The sequence below is a fragment of the Falco cherrug genome, chromosome 3 (genome assembly GCF_023634085.1).
Source record: "Falco cherrug isolate bFalChe1 chromosome 3, bFalChe1.pri, whole genome shotgun sequence".
Lineage (NCBI taxonomy): Eukaryota > Metazoa > Chordata > Aves > Falconiformes > Falconidae > Falco > Falco cherrug.
The window spans coordinates 13,591,622-13,608,419 of record NC_073699.1 but is presented as its reverse complement, the minus strand read 5'-3'; the positions used below and the strand labels follow the sequence as shown (position 1 = coordinate 13,608,419).

The window sequence follows — 16,798 nt, the reverse complement described above, 5'->3', positions numbered from 1 at the left end:
ACCTTCAATTTTAAATCTCTTACAGCTCCTATAGTATACATAAATTTAATAAATAAAGTAATAAATAATACTCTATAAATAACAGATGTGGGCAAAGCTCAACCCAATGCATGTGTTCAGCTGCCAAAATCCCCCCGCAAAGCATCACCAGCATTTCCCGGTGTGCAGCATCTCCTCTCCTGTTGTGTTTGCATCGGGACTCCCCACAATGGTGTGAACATGTGTGGGCAGGGGGTCCTACCAGCCCCTGTCTGCATCCCCTGGGCTTACTGCTCTGCAAAATTGCACCTCCAGTTTCTGGGGGGTGAAGGGCAGAGGAGGAGACCTCTGGAGTTAAAGGGGAATAAACACAAATAGAAATAGCAAAGTGCCCTGGGAAGGTGTTTAAGGTGGGTTGTTGGGGTTCTTCCCACCCCGCAGTGGGGATAACCCCCATTGACTTTTTAGGTAGGAGAGTTTCCAGGTGAGGAGCTGGGCTGGTTGTAGAGCCTTCGTGGAGGCTAAGGGGTGCTGAGGACATCCCTACTTGGACACTTCCACCACCTGGAATATGGAAATAGAGATGGTCAGGACTCCAGTGAGCTCAAATTGAGTCCCTAGATGAGACTTCAGTCCAGTAGCACTTGGGCCTGAGCAGATGTTCTGCAGAAGCTTTGCTTGGAGGCCACCTAAGATGGTCATTTTTCTCTCTCAAAAATGCAATGACTACAAATTGGAGGAGGTTCAACCCCACTCTTTTTGCAGGTGTGATCCTTTTCAGTGCTTTGTGCCATAATTCTTGAAAAATCCCAGTGGGAACATCCCTAACGGGAGACGTGACACCAGTAGTTCCTTGTATTTGGGGCCTGACCATCCCTAAGGACTGCCAGGAAGGAGAGTGTGCTGCTGTGCACATCGCTGCTCTGTTCCTTTTATACCGGCTTTTTCTTTTTAATACTGCTTTATAAAAGTATAAAATGTTTTATAATCTGCAGCTGTTGCTATTTGCTCGGCAGCTGCTACCTGCTTGCTCTCTACTCACATACCAGGGGTCAGATGCCACTGGGTAATAACTCTTGATAAATGGTGACTTTTGAACAAGGAGCGCCAGAGTGTGCAACCACTTCAGTGGGTTGAGTGAGTGCAGCAAAGCAAGAAAATAAATATCCTGAGGATCTGGGTGATTCAACCAGCCAGGCTCTTAAACTGGTGCGTAAACCAGTGCTGTTTAGGCTCAGCCAGCATGAGTAGCGCCTGGGGCTGTGCACGATGTTGATGTTACAGACATAAGAGGAAGGTTCGTTCCCCCCCCCTCCCCCCTTTTTTTTTTTTAAAAAAAAAAAGTCCACTGATGATTTTCCAAGAAAGTGCACTGCGGGTAGGAGCAGTTCTCTGAAGCAGAAACCCCTGCTCAGGAAGGTGTGCCCATGCCTGGAGAAATGGGGTGGATTTGGGGTGTGTGAAGCCCAGGCTGGGGCTGGATATGCAAGGAGAACTGAAATCCAGGCAGCAGCAGGAAAAGATGCTTCTCTGGAGCGTGCTGTTGGTGTAGCTTTGGTGCGCCGTGGTTTTTAGGATTGGGATATCTCGAGAGATGAGACCTGGATAGCATTTCTCATATATGTGTGTGTATGTCTATACAATAATATAATCTATATTATTAGGTATATATAAAATCTTACTTTCTATATACATTGATATATTAACTATAGATGATATCTATAGATATATAGATTCATATATAGGTACCGAGATGTCAATATAGACATATGATAGAGACACAGATATATGTCCATATAGATACCTCTAGAGGATATATATTTCAATCTATATCAAATAAATTTTTATATAGATTATATATTAACTATACAATATGTATAGAGAGATATATAGATGTAATCTCTCTATAAATATATAGATATATTGTATATAGTTTTATAAATAACTTAGATATATGTCTATATATCGGTATAGTTTATGTATGTCTATAATTTTATATAATTTATAGATACATAAGGTATATGTCTATCAACACAGGCTATAGATAGTTTTCTATAAATATTTTTATATATAGTATATATTTATAGATATAGATACAGATATAGTGTGTATATATAGATATTTATAGATATCTATAGAGTATATATCTATAGATCTCTCTATAGATATCTCTATGTCTATTGTTACATATATATTTATGTATGTGTGAGCATATATACACACACACAATGCTATGTCTCTGTCAAATGCAGAGGAGACAGAAGGGCTTTGCTTGGAAACTTTGTGTTTAGGGCAGGAACAAGTTTTTGCTGCCGGTGGAGCTGGGGCTTTGGACACCCTCCCCTCCATGCCCTGGCTGTGTGGCTGAGCCTGGGTCTTCTTCCCTCCCCTCTGACAGACTGGAAGAAAACATTAAATATGTATTATATGTAAAAGAATATATCTATTATCTCCAGATAGTCCTGAATATATATAATTCAATAGCTATTCAATATATCTATTCAATAATATCTGAATAATATAAAATACTTTAAATGGCAGTAGTAGCTGGGCCTTGTATCTCTATCAATTATCTCTAGATATTATTGAATATATATTGAATATCTCTAGGTATTATTGAATATATATAAATCCATATATGTATTCAGTGTATATATTTAATCATATCTAGAGATAATTGATAGGTAATAATATAGAGATTTATGTCGAAAGGTATCTCTGTATATTATTATATATAATGTATAGAGAATATATTTCAATACATATTCAGTATGTATATTCAATACTATGTATATTTATATATATATATACATGTTTGTATATATGTCTATATATATTATCAAGAGATAATATATAGAGTATTCCACTACATCTATAGGTTTATATGTATAATTATATATTTATTATACAATATATATTTATAATATTTATGTGTGCATGCACATACACACACACACATATATATGAAGTTATATCCAGGCCTCATATTTCAGCTTTTGGTAATGTTTTCTACATGTTCTGCTGTGTTTTCTGTGTTGAAATCAAAGCAAATGCATCTCTGGTCACTAGCGGTTCCCCTGATGCTGCATGTATTGGGGGATTATAGATACAGCCAGCTCTCTCTCAGCAAGTGCTCCATCCCTGACTGTAATTCTGACTGTCCATTGCAATCAGCAGCTCTGGCTGTTTCTGTCCCACAGACCTGGAAGCTTTCAGAAGGCTTTTTTCCAGCTGTGTTTTCTGAAGACTTTACAGAACTTCCTTGAAGGGACTGATGCTTACAGCTCAGTGCCAGGCAAAACAGGAGCCCAAAAGCCAGCAGCACTGCAGTCGCCATGTATGGTGGCATGGAGCATCCTGGTGACCTCCCAGAGCTGTATCACTAGGAGGAAGAGGAGGAGGAGAGCTGAAGCTGAGCTGAGTTGTCTTGTCACAGCTGTGGCGGTGCTTTGCTATATTATGACACCTTTATTAGATTTACCAAATGGCTTGGGTTGGAAGGTACATTCAAAGGCCATCTAGTCCAACCCCCCTGCCATGGGCAGGGACATCTTCCACTAGAGCAGGTTGCCCAGAGCCCCATCCAGCCTGGCCTTGAATGTTTTCAGGGGTGGGGCATCCACAGCTGCTCTGGGCAACCTGCTCCAGTGTCTCACTACCCTCAGTGTAAAAAATGTCTTCCTTAAATCTAGTATGAATCTACCCTGTTTTAGTTAAAACCATTCCCCCTTGTCCTATTGTTACAGACCCTAATAAAAAGTCTGTCCCCATCTTTCTTATAAGCCCTCTTTATATATTGAAAATCCACTATGAGGTCTCCCCGCAGCCTCCTCTGCTCCGGGCTGAGCCCCCCCAGCTCTCCCAGCCTTTCTCCGCAGCAGAGGGCTTCCAGCCCTCGGACCAGCTCCGTGTCCCTCCCCCGGCCCCGCTCCAGCAGGTCCCTGCCTGGCTTGTGCTGGGGACCCCCGAGCTGGGCGCAGTGCTCCATGGGGGTCTCCCCAGAGCGGAGCAGAGGGGCAGAATCCCCTCCCTCACCCTGCTGGTCATTAGGTACTTGATATCATTTTTATTGGATGCATTAGAGACCATTCTCCATGTCCTGCAGCCAGTGCTGGCTGCAACCTTGGACTTGCAAAGGTTTGCTGGGTGGTCCATGTGTGGCCCTCATGTCCTTCCTGCCATTGGTACCTTTACACAACAATGCCACCGCTACGGCTCATTGCAAGTAACCTGGTTTTGTAAAAATTAAGACATGATGCTCCTCTCTGGAGCAGTTTCATGAGGACCAAGCCCTGGGGAACCTGGAAGCAGGGCAGCAGCTTCTTTATGCAATCCCCATCCTCTCCACAAAAATCAGGCAGCAATTCTCCAAGCTCGGTAGCCAGTGGCAACAGCCCGATGAAATGAATAGGCTGTCACGCTAAGCATTAAGAAATGTAACTATTACATTTTACAGTTCTCTTTTTCTTTGCAGCACATGTTCATTTAAAGGTAATGCTCTCCGGGGTTTGCATTCTGCTGATAGGATAGCGGGATCTTAATTTACAGATATTCTCCAGTAATGCGCGGTTTATATACGTTCTGCTAATAGCATTATGAGCATAGTTTGGACTAATACAAAATTAGAGCTCTAATTTGCATAAACAAATTACTGTTTGGATTAGTGCTAAATGAGGAAGACGACTGATATTTGAGGAGATTTGATTTGGCTGCAACGGCTCTGTTTGTATAACAGCATATGTACAAAAATGAGCTGGGTAGCTCCGCATGGGCTGGGAGGGAGTTGGGATGATGCAGAAGATACTGGGTCATGAACTGGAAGGTTTTTTGGTGGCACATGAGCCCCTCTGAGACATATTTGTCCCTAGGGTGTCACTTCAGAGCTTACTGATTGTTCAGAATAATCTTACGAGCAACACTAACTGGATTGCAGCTCATGACCGATCGCCATCCCGCTACCTCGCTACAGGGTTTGTGGATGTGGGGGAGAGATGGGGGGGGGTGAAGGTCCCCAGTGCCTCCCCATCTGCTTAACCCTGCTTGGGTTCCAGCATCTGCTAAATGGTGGGTGACAGTGGTCTCGGGTGACTCGTCCCCTTCAGGGATGTAGCAAAACGCTTGCAAGAGCCAGATTTTATAGGAACATAGAATCATTTAGGTTGGATCATCACTTAGATTTAAGTCACCAGGTCCAACCATTAGCTCAGGACTGCCAAGTCCACCACTAAGCCATGTCCCTAAGCACCACATCTACATGTTTTCTGAACACTTCCAGGGATGGTGATTCCACCGCTTCCCTGGGCAGCCTGTTCCAATGCTTGATACCCTTTCAGTGAAGAAAGTCGTCCTAGCATCCAATCTAAACCTCCCCTGGCACAACTTGAGGCCATTTTCTCTTGTCCTGTTGCTTGTTACCTGGGAGAAGAGACTGAGCCCCACCTGCCTACAGCCTGCTGTCAGGCAGTTGTAGAGAGTCATAAGGTCCCCCCGAGCCTCCTTTTCTCCAGGCTAAACACTCCCAGCTCCCCCAGCCACCCCTCATCAGACTTGTGCTCCAGCCCCTTCCCCAGCCCCGTTGCCCATCTCTGGACATGCTCCAGCATCTCAATATTTTTTTGCAGTGAGGGGCCCAAAACTGAACCCAGGATTCAAGGTGTGGCCTCACCAGTGCCCAGTACAGGGTGATGATCACTGCCCTGGTCCTGCTGGCCACTGTTTCTGGTACAAGCCAGGGTGCTACTGGCCTTCTTGGCCACCTGGGCACACTGCTGGCTCCTGCCCAGCCGGCTGTCAGCCAGCACCCCCAGGGCCTTTCCCACTGGGCAGCTTCCCAGCCGCTCTGTCCCGAGCCCGTAGCGCTGGGGGGGGCTGTTGTGCCCCAAGTGCGGGACCTGGCACTGAGCCTTGTTGAACCTCATACAACTGGCCTTGGCCCATAGGTCCATCCTGCCCAGATCCCTCTGCAGAGCCTCCTGCCCTCCAGCAGATCAACGCTCCCCCGTAACTTGCTGTCATCTGCAAACTTCCTGTAAGTGCACTTGATCCCCTCATCCAGATCATCAATAAAGATATTAAACAGGACTAGCCCCAGTACTGAGCCCTGGGGAACAATATTTTGGGGGCAAAATAGTAACATAAAAGTTATAGTACCTAATAGCAATGCTACCAAAAATACCAAAGCTTGTAGAGCTCCATGAATTGGCTCAGCTCAGGGGAGATCCCACATTGCTGATTCCCTCGTGGGACCGCATCCACATTTCTTTTTATGTTTGCTGCTGGGGCTGGAGCTGCAAGCCAAGGGTGTGAGATGAGGCATCAGCCGTGGCTGTGTGGCCTCACCTGAATACTGTGTTGGATGCACCAGGCTGCCTATTCAGAAGTACATACCAGCAGTGCGGATCAAAGCTGTGCCATTTGCGAGGCATTGGGGCCTATAGGAAACACCTGCAGAGTTTAGGGACAAACACCTTTGCTGTGTCCTAGCAGGCTGCGGTTGGGCGTGGAGTTGACCTTCAACACGTGGTCCCTTCTGCAGCACTGCTGTGGGTGAGCTGAGAGAAATAAAAGGCTTTTTGTTGCATGGGGGAGGGAGTATCAGGAGGACAGTCCTTGAAGTTGTGGGGTTTTTTGGTGTAAATCACAGGGGATCAGAGCATCTCCTCTGTCTACAGCAAGAGCACCCTGGTTCCTTGCTGCATCACCTCCATCCTCAGATAGCTGAGGGTTTGCTCACGAAGCAGCAGCTCCTTGCAATATCATCCATAGTTTGGGCTTACCTTGGCTTATGTTTTCTTGTAGATCCCCGCTACTGAACCAAACACGCCTGTCACCTCAAGGCGGCAAGTCCCAGCACGTGCAACAGAGATGGAGGAGCAAAGGCTATTGCTGCATTGGTGGGGTGATGTACCGAGTATCGGCAAATAAACTCTCCAAGACTTCCAGCACCCCTGGCCGGGGCAGAGACCTGAGCACCAAGAGCCCTGGCAGAGCAGGTGAGCAGCAAGAATTTGTCCCCATCTGCGTCCAAAATCCATTGAAGTCCCAGCTTCAGCGTTCCAAGTCCTACAACCAGAATTAACCGCCACCCACAGGGACTTTTAAATGCTTATTCCCAGCCCGTGTGTTGCAACTCATCCTCTGGCCTTGCAGGAGCCCAGATGCAAAGGTGATGGATATCCCATCGGTGCCAAAGTGCATCCCCCAGCTCTTCTTGCTTTACAAAAGCACTGAAGCTTTTAGATGAAATGAAAGATTTAAGAAAGTGGAGGCTTTTCTTCACTCAGGCTTAGTTTAAGCTTGTAGAGATGCACCATTAAACTTGTTTCTTTTTTTAACTTGAGCAAAATCTTGGGCGGCTTCAGGTGCCACCACAAGATTAAACCTATTTGAGATGCTTATCAAATTACATTCAATATTGACCTAAGAAAATCTGGGAGGATCATTCTGCAGATAACTGTGAAACAGGCATTTTGACACAGTTACCGGCTTTACATTTAGCTTCAATTAAATTTGTGGTTTAGCTCCTCCTGTACTTGATGCCTCAAGTGTGGCTCTTGGGAAAGACCAGTTTTTTAACTGTGCTCAAAGTATTTTTTTTTTAAATTTCTACTTGGGGTCAAATATTTTTGCTCCATAACTACTTTATTGACAAATTTTGGGGACAGTTAAACTGGGAAAGGCAAAGCCAATGGCTTTGTGCTATTGTTTTTCTTTGCTGGAAGGATGAAGTGTGCAGAGATGAGTATGTTCGTGGATGATGCTATAAAGGAGGCAATTTAATGCCAAAGTCATTTTATGTACGGTGGGAAAGTGGATGAAGAGAGGCAATAAATAGTGCAGTGTCGTTGAGAGGTGCAGCCTCTGAAACCACCTGCACCCCAATTGATGTGAGTGTTATGGGGCGTCCTGGGGAGGTTTAAACCCACAAAGAACAGGATTAGGGAGCAAAGGAGCTTTCTGCAGACACAAAAATCCCATCAGCAGGAGAGCTGAGCAGCTCTGGGAAGTTTGAAAAGCATGAGGAAAATTAGGAGCAAACAGCAATATCTCAATAAAGAGTAAATAACTCCCCCCTGACGCTTGCACACAGCCGGAAAGTGGAGAGGGAAACGAGAGGCAGCCAGAAGAGGGACGGCCAGTGATGATAAATCCTTACTGCACATCATTGCTGGCAGGGAGGAGGGCAGAGATTTAGCTTAAACCGCGGATTAGCTGCCCTGGCCACCCAGGGATGGGAAACGAAGACGCCTGCAGATGATGGCAGAGATGAAGATGCTGCGGTGTCCAAAGGGGCGCGGAGCCGATGGAACATTACTTTCAGGTAATCTCCCTTCTGAGAGCATTAAAGGGATGCTTGGCAGCGGTTTGAGGACAGTTTGCGGGTGTTTTTGCAACTCAGCTCTGCTCAGGACAGATTTTTGGTGGCTGACTGGCCTGTGACATCCTCCTTGTTGCTGGCTCTGCAAATAAGTATGTGCACACTCATGAGCTTGCGTCCATATGGTTTGTTCTGGAGTCTGCAATCCTACCTGCGAGCTGTTACATCCTTGGCTTTGGTGCTGCATCTGGAGGAGGATGGGCAAGGATCAGCCTTTAGAGGCATGGAAAAAAAGGCAATGAAGTGAGCTCAGGGGTTTGTAAACCAAGCAAATCCTGATGTCAGCGATGTCAAGACCTTTGCTAATGGCAGTGGGATTTTCCGAAGTCACTGCAGTCAGCTGCACAAAACCAACTCATGGGTGGTTCTGCCATAAGCACCATCCCCACATGTTGAAGGTGTCACCGAAGGCAGCAAACATCTTGCTGGAGTGCAAGAAAAGGATTGAAACCTAACAAGAAAGCGAGTCCAGAGGAGGGCCACAAGGATGATCAGAGGGCTGGAGCACCTCTCCTATGAAGACAGGCTGAGAGAGTTGGGGTTGTTCAGCCTGGAAAAGAGAAGGCTCCGGGGAGACCTTACAGCAGCCTGCCAGTACCTAAAGGGAGCTTATAAAAAAGAGGGAGAGACTTCTTAGAAGGGCCTGTAATGATAGGGCAAGGGGGAATGGTTTTAAACTAAAAGAGGGGGAATTCAGACTAGATATTAGGACATTCTTTGCTGTGAGGATGGTGAGACACTGGAGCAGGCTGCCCAGAGAAGCTGTGGATGCCCCATCCCTGGAAGTGTTCAAGGTCAGGTTGGACAGGGCTTTGAGCAACCTGGCCTAGTGGAAGGTGCCCTTGCCTGTGGCAGGGGGATTGAAACTAGATGATCTTTGAATGTACCTTCCAACCAAAACCATTCTATGATTCTACAAGTCTTATGAAACCTCCAAGACATGGGCAGGGAAGATACTAGATCTGGTTTTTGGGCCAGATTTTGGGACAGACTTGGACCACTGGGAAGGGTCCAGGAGAGAAGTGATGGCTGGAAGGACTGGAAAGGTGGAGGACCTGGGTCTGTGCCATCTGAAGAGGTTGTGATGGAGGGGCTGCAGGTGCCCAAGTTCATGAAGAGCTGCCAAGCAAAGGGGAAGGATGTCTTGTCCATGACAGCCAAAAAACCAAAGGGTTTAAACTTTTTCAGGAAGGGTGCAGGGAGAGCTTTCAAAGGATGAGGATTATGAAGTGCTGGATTAAGTTGGCTGTGTTGACTCTGAAATTTCCATTATTGGGATTTTTTAAAGAACAGTTCGGCGAGGATACAGTTGGAATAGGACCTGCCTTGCAGCAAGGAGGTGGACTTGACTCAAGCTGCTGCCTAATTTGTAGTCAACACATTGGTGACTTTAATTTGGGTGCTAGGAGATAGTGGGAGGACTTGACTGTCCACCTTTGTGCTTAAATCACTATTTCTGCTGCTGTTTGGAGCACCGAGACAGCCTTTCCCAAGCCCAAATATTGCACATTCCATATTTAAAATGCTTTCCAGGCTATTGGTTTTTTTCATTTATCTAAGTGCAAGAAAGTCTCTAAATTTGTCTGGTCACTGGGAAAGAGCAAAGTCACGCACAGGCAACTCAGCAAAGGCTGATGGATTCAGCCTGTCCATGTATATCCACCGCTGGGCTGGGACCAAGCAGAGAAACACTAGCTCAGAGTGCAATTTCTGGAAGAGCAGTTGAGCCAGTGGTATGACAGGAGGATTTTTGCAAATTCAGGCATCAGCATTGCTCTTGGGGTTTTGCTGGGGGGCATTTGGGGTATGGGGAGAGCCCTGGGGCTCAAGCCTTGCAAGGAAACTGTGATGTTTTTCAAGGGATTTAGTTTGCGGAGGTGACCTAAAGCAGCTTTAAGAAACAAAGGATCAGTAACAGGCACAGGATGAGTGTGCACCAGCAAGCACTGGGTACTTTTATGGATGCTTTTCCTCCTTTTTGATCTCAGTTTTAAAATGATACTTTCATCGAGATGTGCAGTTGCCTCAAGGTTAGCAGGTCAGACCTCCTGGCTGGTGGTGAGAAGGCAGCTGCTCCCCATTGTGGTTTTATCAGGGGTGACGGGGCACGGAGCAGATGTGATATCCCCACATCTTTTCTTCCCCACTGGTACCACGTCCTTTAGCAAGGTCTTGTTTAGAGAAACAGGTTTAATTAGTTCCATTTTGGGACAGAAGGTCCCTTCCAGGGTTATTTTCTATAAAATAGAAACCCATCTCATTAGTTGTTTTTTTTTAAGATACTTCTTCTTTTGCTGTAGTCTCCTTCCCCCTGCCATGCAGCACATGGGGTTTGTAACAATAAAGCCCTAGTTAACTGGTATGTGTCAGTATTTTCATGTCATCTTTCAGCTCTTGATACGATTCATCCTCCTTTGCAAGGATGGATTCAACAGATACTGATGTCTCTTGCTTTACAATAACTGGGGCTGGCAGGGCAGAAGATTTGTGTGTGCTATTGGGTATGAGCCTTCACATGTTTACTCAATGCTCTGTGTTTTCAACACTTGACAGAGTTTATTTAAAAGATGAAAAAAACAGCTTTTGCTTTCCCTTCCAGTGCCAGACGCTGTGTGTTTGGGGTAGCAGAGAGATGGGAAACACTCCTGACAGTTTAATAGCTTGGAGTTTACTTACAGTGGGTTATAATTCTGTTGTTTGCCTGAATTTATTGGGTTGGTATTTTGTCTCTTCGTGGCCCAACTACAATAAGAAACATGATGCTAGTCGCTGCAACTGATCCATCTGCACTGTCATACCATCCCCACCAGCTGATTTACTGATGGATGCTGGTGGTGAGCTAAAATTTTGTCCTGTGGATGCACTTCCTGCAGCCCTGTGCTGTATTGGGGTCAATCCTGGGGCTACCAGGAGCAATAAAGCAACTCATCCATCTCCCGGAGCAAGGGGAAGAGTAGGGGTTTTGCCATGGTTCGTCTGCAACCTGCTTTATTACTGGTGGCATGGCATGGGGGACACCTGGCTTGGGGGCAAAGAAAGCGTCATTGCAAACCCAGGAAAAGTTTCTGAAGGTGTTTTGAGCATAAAGAAGCTCCCCGGAATGGTTCGTGTTTTGGGGCATCGCAGTGGTCCATGCAGCTGCTGAGAACTGTGCTCTCATCACATGTGTGGGTCTGCTCCCAGAGGGCTTGCTGGAAGTTCTGAGCTTGTCTCCTGAGCACTGTGGATAAAATGTGGAAATAAAAAAAGACTTCTTGCCTTCCTAGCTGGCCAGTGAGCTCAGATGTACCTCAGTACTCAGATGTACCAGTACTCAGTGTACTCAGCTGCTTGAGCAAGAATGGAAAAGGCTCAGAAGAAGACATCTACCTGCAAACGCAGGGCTCCACCCCTGCTCCTTGCCCCTGTACAGGACAAAGATGCAGTATCAAACATGGAAAAGCTCTTTATCCCTGGGATAACTAGTATTTCTGAAACAACGTATTTTTCACTTTGCAGAATTATTAGAAAATAGGCAGCGGCATGGTGTGGAAAGTATTCGATACGTTGCAATTAATTGAGCAAGCGTAATAATTGGGTTTCTCTGCTCACAACAATCCTTTCCTTCATTTCTTTCTACAGCTGCTAAGATGTTATTCAGGTACTTGAGGAATTTCTATGAAATTAGGGAAAGAAGCAAAAGGTCCTGGCAATAAAGCATTTCACAAAGAAATTCAAAAGGGAAAATAAAAAAAAAAGCACAGCCCTGTACAAGATTGAAAGCAGCAGAAACCAAATTGAGGTTTGACATTGTCCGGAAAGCAGCCCTGACCCCAATCTAGGCACGAGCCACCGCTGCTGCAGTGAGAGGTATTGCACACCCTGGTCTGGGGCTGCCTCCAGTGGCGTTTTGCTGGTGTCCAGGCTGCTTTCCATAGGCAGATCTTCACCTGCATGACTTTCTCATCCTCTGCTGAGGTTTTACCTCCTGGGAAGCCTGCAGGAGCCCCAGTGGGACAGAAGGCTGGTGGCTTTGGGGACACTGTAGTGTGCCTGGGCTTCACCTGCTGGGGGAATGCTCACGGGTGGCAGCCAGCCCCTCAAGCGGTGTGATTTTATTTATTGGTAGTTTTCAGTTTTTCTCTACAACGGTAGGATCCAGAAGTCTTGGAGACAGCCATGGTTGCTGAGCTCTTAAAGGTGGGGGTTTAAGAGGAACCTTTAAGTTCTCCTGAGCTGCTAATGCACATCTCCCAATACAGCTGCGATGGTGGCCCTGACCACAGATGAGCAAATTATTTTGAAACACGTGTTTAAGTTCAGCCTTCCATGGCTGGGGGTCTTTCTTTGCATCTAAACCAATCCCTGTCTCCATCCTGCTGCATAACAGCCCCTCCTGCCTCAGTTTCCCCACCCTGCTGTGACAGCATCTAGTGTACAGCTGAGGAGACTGAAGATGCGAGCTCCTCTGCTGCATCACGCTGAAGATGGATAACTGATGCTCATGAACATGATTTCAGATGCAGTGGGAGAACTCCATGCTCAGTGAAAGGAGAAGGAATATAACCACGGCACAGGGAGCCAAGCACTGCAAGAAACTGCGCTCTCGGCTCCTTGTTTACCAACTAATTTTAGAAGTGCTGAGCGCCACAGAAACACACTTTTCACGTTTGCAAGGATGATAAAGTGTTCAGCTGTATAGTTGGGCTGGCTGAGGACTTGCGTAAATGATGCTTCCTCTTCTGAGCCACTCAGCTTTTTTAAAAAGGAAAGGAGGGATTTAAGATTGGAACATTTTCACCACCCATCCTCTGCCACCTCTGCTTGGTGGCACTTTTAGTGCAGGTGTTCAAATAGGAATTGGGGGGTGTTCACCCCGGTGTGCTATGCTTTGCCTCTTCCCCCAGTCTGTGGCTGTTAGAGCAGCTCATCTGGCACCTGGGAGCATCCCAATCTGCAGTATTGGGATCATGCAGTTTGCTGATCATGGCCTCAGCTTTCTTCCTTTCTGTCTGCAAAACACTTGGAATGTGTTGGGACCAGGTGGTGGCAGAGTAAGAAAGAAGCTGGTGGAGGAGAGGCCAACCCAATGCACCAAGGTGTGAGAGCAGTGAAAACTGGAGTGTTGCTTTCCTCAGGTTTCAGCTGGTTTTGGTGTCACTTGTGCTGTGCTGGGGCTGGCTTGTGCTCAGTCCCCTCAAACTGAATTCCCTGGTTTGGGGATTGCCTGATCCTTTGCCCTCCTTGAACTTAATCCCTTGGTCCCTTTTGAACTCAGTCCTTTGGCTTTGGGATTTCTCAGTTCATTACCCCTTTTGAGTTTAATGCCTTGACCTCTTTTGAGCTCAGTCCCTTGTCTTTGGGATTGCAGAATCCCTTGGCCCCTTCAATCTCAATCTCTTGGGTTTGGGATTGCTCAATCTCTTGCTCCTTTTGAGCTCAGTCCCTTGGTTTTAGGATTACTCAATTCCTTACCACTGTTGAGTTTAATCCCTTTGACCCCTTTTGGGTTTAATTCCTTGGTTTGGGTATTGCTCAATCCCTTGGCCCATTCAATCTCAGTCCTTTGGTTTTAGGATTACTCAATCCCTTACCCCTTTTGAGCTCACTCCCTTGGCCCCTCAAGCTCAATCCCTTGGTTTTGGGATTGCTCAGTCCCTTATCCCTCTTGCATTCAATCCTTTGGCCCCTTCAGTCTCAATCCCTTGTTTTTGGGATTGCTCAATCCCATACCCCTTTTTAGCTCAATTCCATGGTACCTTCAGTCTCAGTCCCTTGTCTTTGGGATTGCAGAATTCCTTGGCCCCATCAACCTCAATCCCTTGGTTTTGGGATTACTGTCCCTTTGTTCCTTTTGAGCTCAGTCCTTCAACTGTGGGATTACAGGTGCTGGTGGGCAGGGACCAGATGTCCTTGAGGAGCACCACTGGATCCAGCACTGGTGTAGACCAGAGCTTGCAGAGCTAAGAAGATGCCCCACAGCAGCCACTCCAGGCTCCTTGCAAGGATCTGCTCGTACAACAACAACCAGCCTGGAGTGTGCTTCATTAATTGAGGTTGGTTCACTAATAAAACACTCGTGACCGCCTGACCCAGGAACATGCATGTTCCTGTTAGGAGCTGGGGTGTGATCAGACAGGAAAACGTGAAAAGCTCCACTCGTGTAGTGGCAGCTCATCCCTTCTTTTGCTGTTACCTTCTAGAGAGTGAGGGCTTCTGCTGTCCAGTGAGGAAAATAAATTACCCCCAGCAGCTGCTAGTGCTGATCATCTGAAACAGTGGAACCCACTTAAATGAATAATAATTAAAGAAATAAATTTCCCCGAGTGCCAGCCTCAAAACTTTTTGTTCAGCAATAAAGCGGAGAGCCTCACAAAATGAATCGCTTGGCTGTTTCTGAAGTAGGCTGCTGTGCCGTGGCAGGCGAAGCGGGGCTATAATGGGACCCATTAAAGGAGCCGGCATGGTTAAAGGAAGCCTTTCCTGGGTGCCAAGGTCATGTTGAAACAGGCTGAGCTGATGTGAGTGCAGCTAATGGCAAAACCCCTTCCCTTGATGAGCAAAAATTAACGCAAGCTGGGATGACCCTGTTACGATCATCCTTGGGTTGGAGCACTGGCCGGTAGAGCTGATTGCCTGCTAGCTGCTCTCACTCGGGCAAAGCCCTGGCTATTTCTCTCCCTGTGTAAGATTTCCATAAATTATCCTTGGTTTGGGGAAGTTGAAGCAGATGGGCAGCAATGGGTTTGGTGCTGGCCGTCACTCTAACAATGTCCTAACCCTCTTGTGCATCTGCTGGCCCCAATGCACTCCGGCTCTGCAAGTTCTCTCTTTTTTTTTAGGCTATTTCAGTTTTCCACAGCCTTTCCACTGTATAAAAAATAAATTACTAGATAAGATACACAAACAAACCTTTCCACATGATGAGGTCCTGGTCCTTGAGCTATGCCCTAGGAGCAATAAAGTCCTTCCTAAATAATTAAGCAGGTAATAATTAACTGCACTCCCTCCCTGCGATATTTGCAGCCGATTTTTAATGGCAAAGGAAAATTTCAAGTGGTGTTTTCAGTGTGCATTTTTTGCATCGCAAGCCCTTGGGTGAGAGAAGGCTGAGCAGAGGTGTTGGAGCTGGATGGAAGCATCCCTCTCCCCACATAGGCATGCTGGAAAGCACCAAGCATTGCTCCCAAATGCGGTTGCCAAAGCAAATCTCTGCCAACCTTTCCCTGGAGGAGAAGGATCAGGGTGCAGGAGATGGACAGCCTTGAGCCTTGAGCTGTGTTTTGGGGGGGGGTGTGGGGGTGGGGGGTGGGGGTGGGGAAGTCCTAATTAATGTACAGATGTTGGTGGAGGGGTGCAGCATCTGACCTGCTCGTTTTAAGCACTTGTAGTTGTGGAGCCTTTGACAGGGATAAATTGTGCCTCTTTCCCCTTTTCCATCAAAAGCTGGAATTTCAAGCAGGAGGCGAACACTGCAGAAAACACCATGGGACTGCTTGGCTGTGGATTCCTTCAGAGGAGCAGGATGAAAAAAAGGAGTTAGACTGTAGCCCCCGCTATTAATCATAGCTGTAATCATGCATTTAATGAACATGACAGCTCCCGCTCCCTCCGGAGAGATGCGTTGAGTCTCACGACTGGGTTAGGTACAACAATCACTTCTCAACACTCGCGCTTGATAACACCGAGAGCCGCCGGAGCAGCCAGTGTCAGGTTGGGATGATGCATTAAGAGAAACATCCCCATTTGCACGGGCTATGTATTTCCTTACAGATGATGCGCTTCAAACCAGCTAAATCATTAAGAAGGAAAAGGAAAAAAAACGCAGAGAGAGAAAACCACCTGTCCCTGATGCAGGGTATAAAATATCAAGCCTGATGCCGCTGTGCTGTGTGTAATCAGTTAAAAAGCCCTTAATGTGCAGTTCTTGATGCTCTCCCCAGCAGCTCTTTTTTTTTCTTTTTTCCTTCTTTTTTTTTTCCTACCCCTGTTGTTCCCACTGCCTTTGAGCATGCACAGGGGAGGAACTTGCCATGCCACTTACTTAAATCTCTGCAGCAAGGGACATTTGCAATACACAGAAAAGCATGATGTGGGATGTGCGAGTTGCTCTCCTGATCCGACAGCACTGCTCTGTCCTAGTCCTGATGCTCTCTCAGTTTGGAGAGTAACTCGGGAGAAGAACAGGATGGATTTGGGGCTGGCATCTGACCTGCAAAATAAAAACGTGTTATGTCTGGACTAAATGAGATTCCCAGGGATCAGTCAAGCTCTGGAGGCATCGTTTTGTTTTTTTGTTTAATTTAGTCCAGACTGCAGCAAATTTCAACTCCTCATTTTTTAATTTAACCCTTATCCAGTCCTCTGGTGTCTTTTGCCCAGCTCTGGTTTCACGCTGCGTGGGTTACTTTGATAATATACCCTGAATACACACTGAATATCCTGATTCAGATACACTTGGAA

General features: G+C 46.4%; 1 protein-coding gene across 1 annotated transcript in view; it reads left to right on the top strand.

The window, feature by feature from the left end:
- Positions 1-16,798, top strand: part of ZC3H3 (zinc finger CCCH-type containing 3) — a 186,707-nt gene that overhangs the window by 121,557 nt on the left and 48,352 nt on the right. Inside the window, exon 5 of the mRNA XM_055703962.1 lies at positions 6,778-6,971. Within this exon, the coding sequence (XP_055559937.1) occupies positions 6,778-6,971 (194 nt within the window). The remainder of the gene's footprint in view (positions 1-6,777; positions 6,972-16,798) is intronic.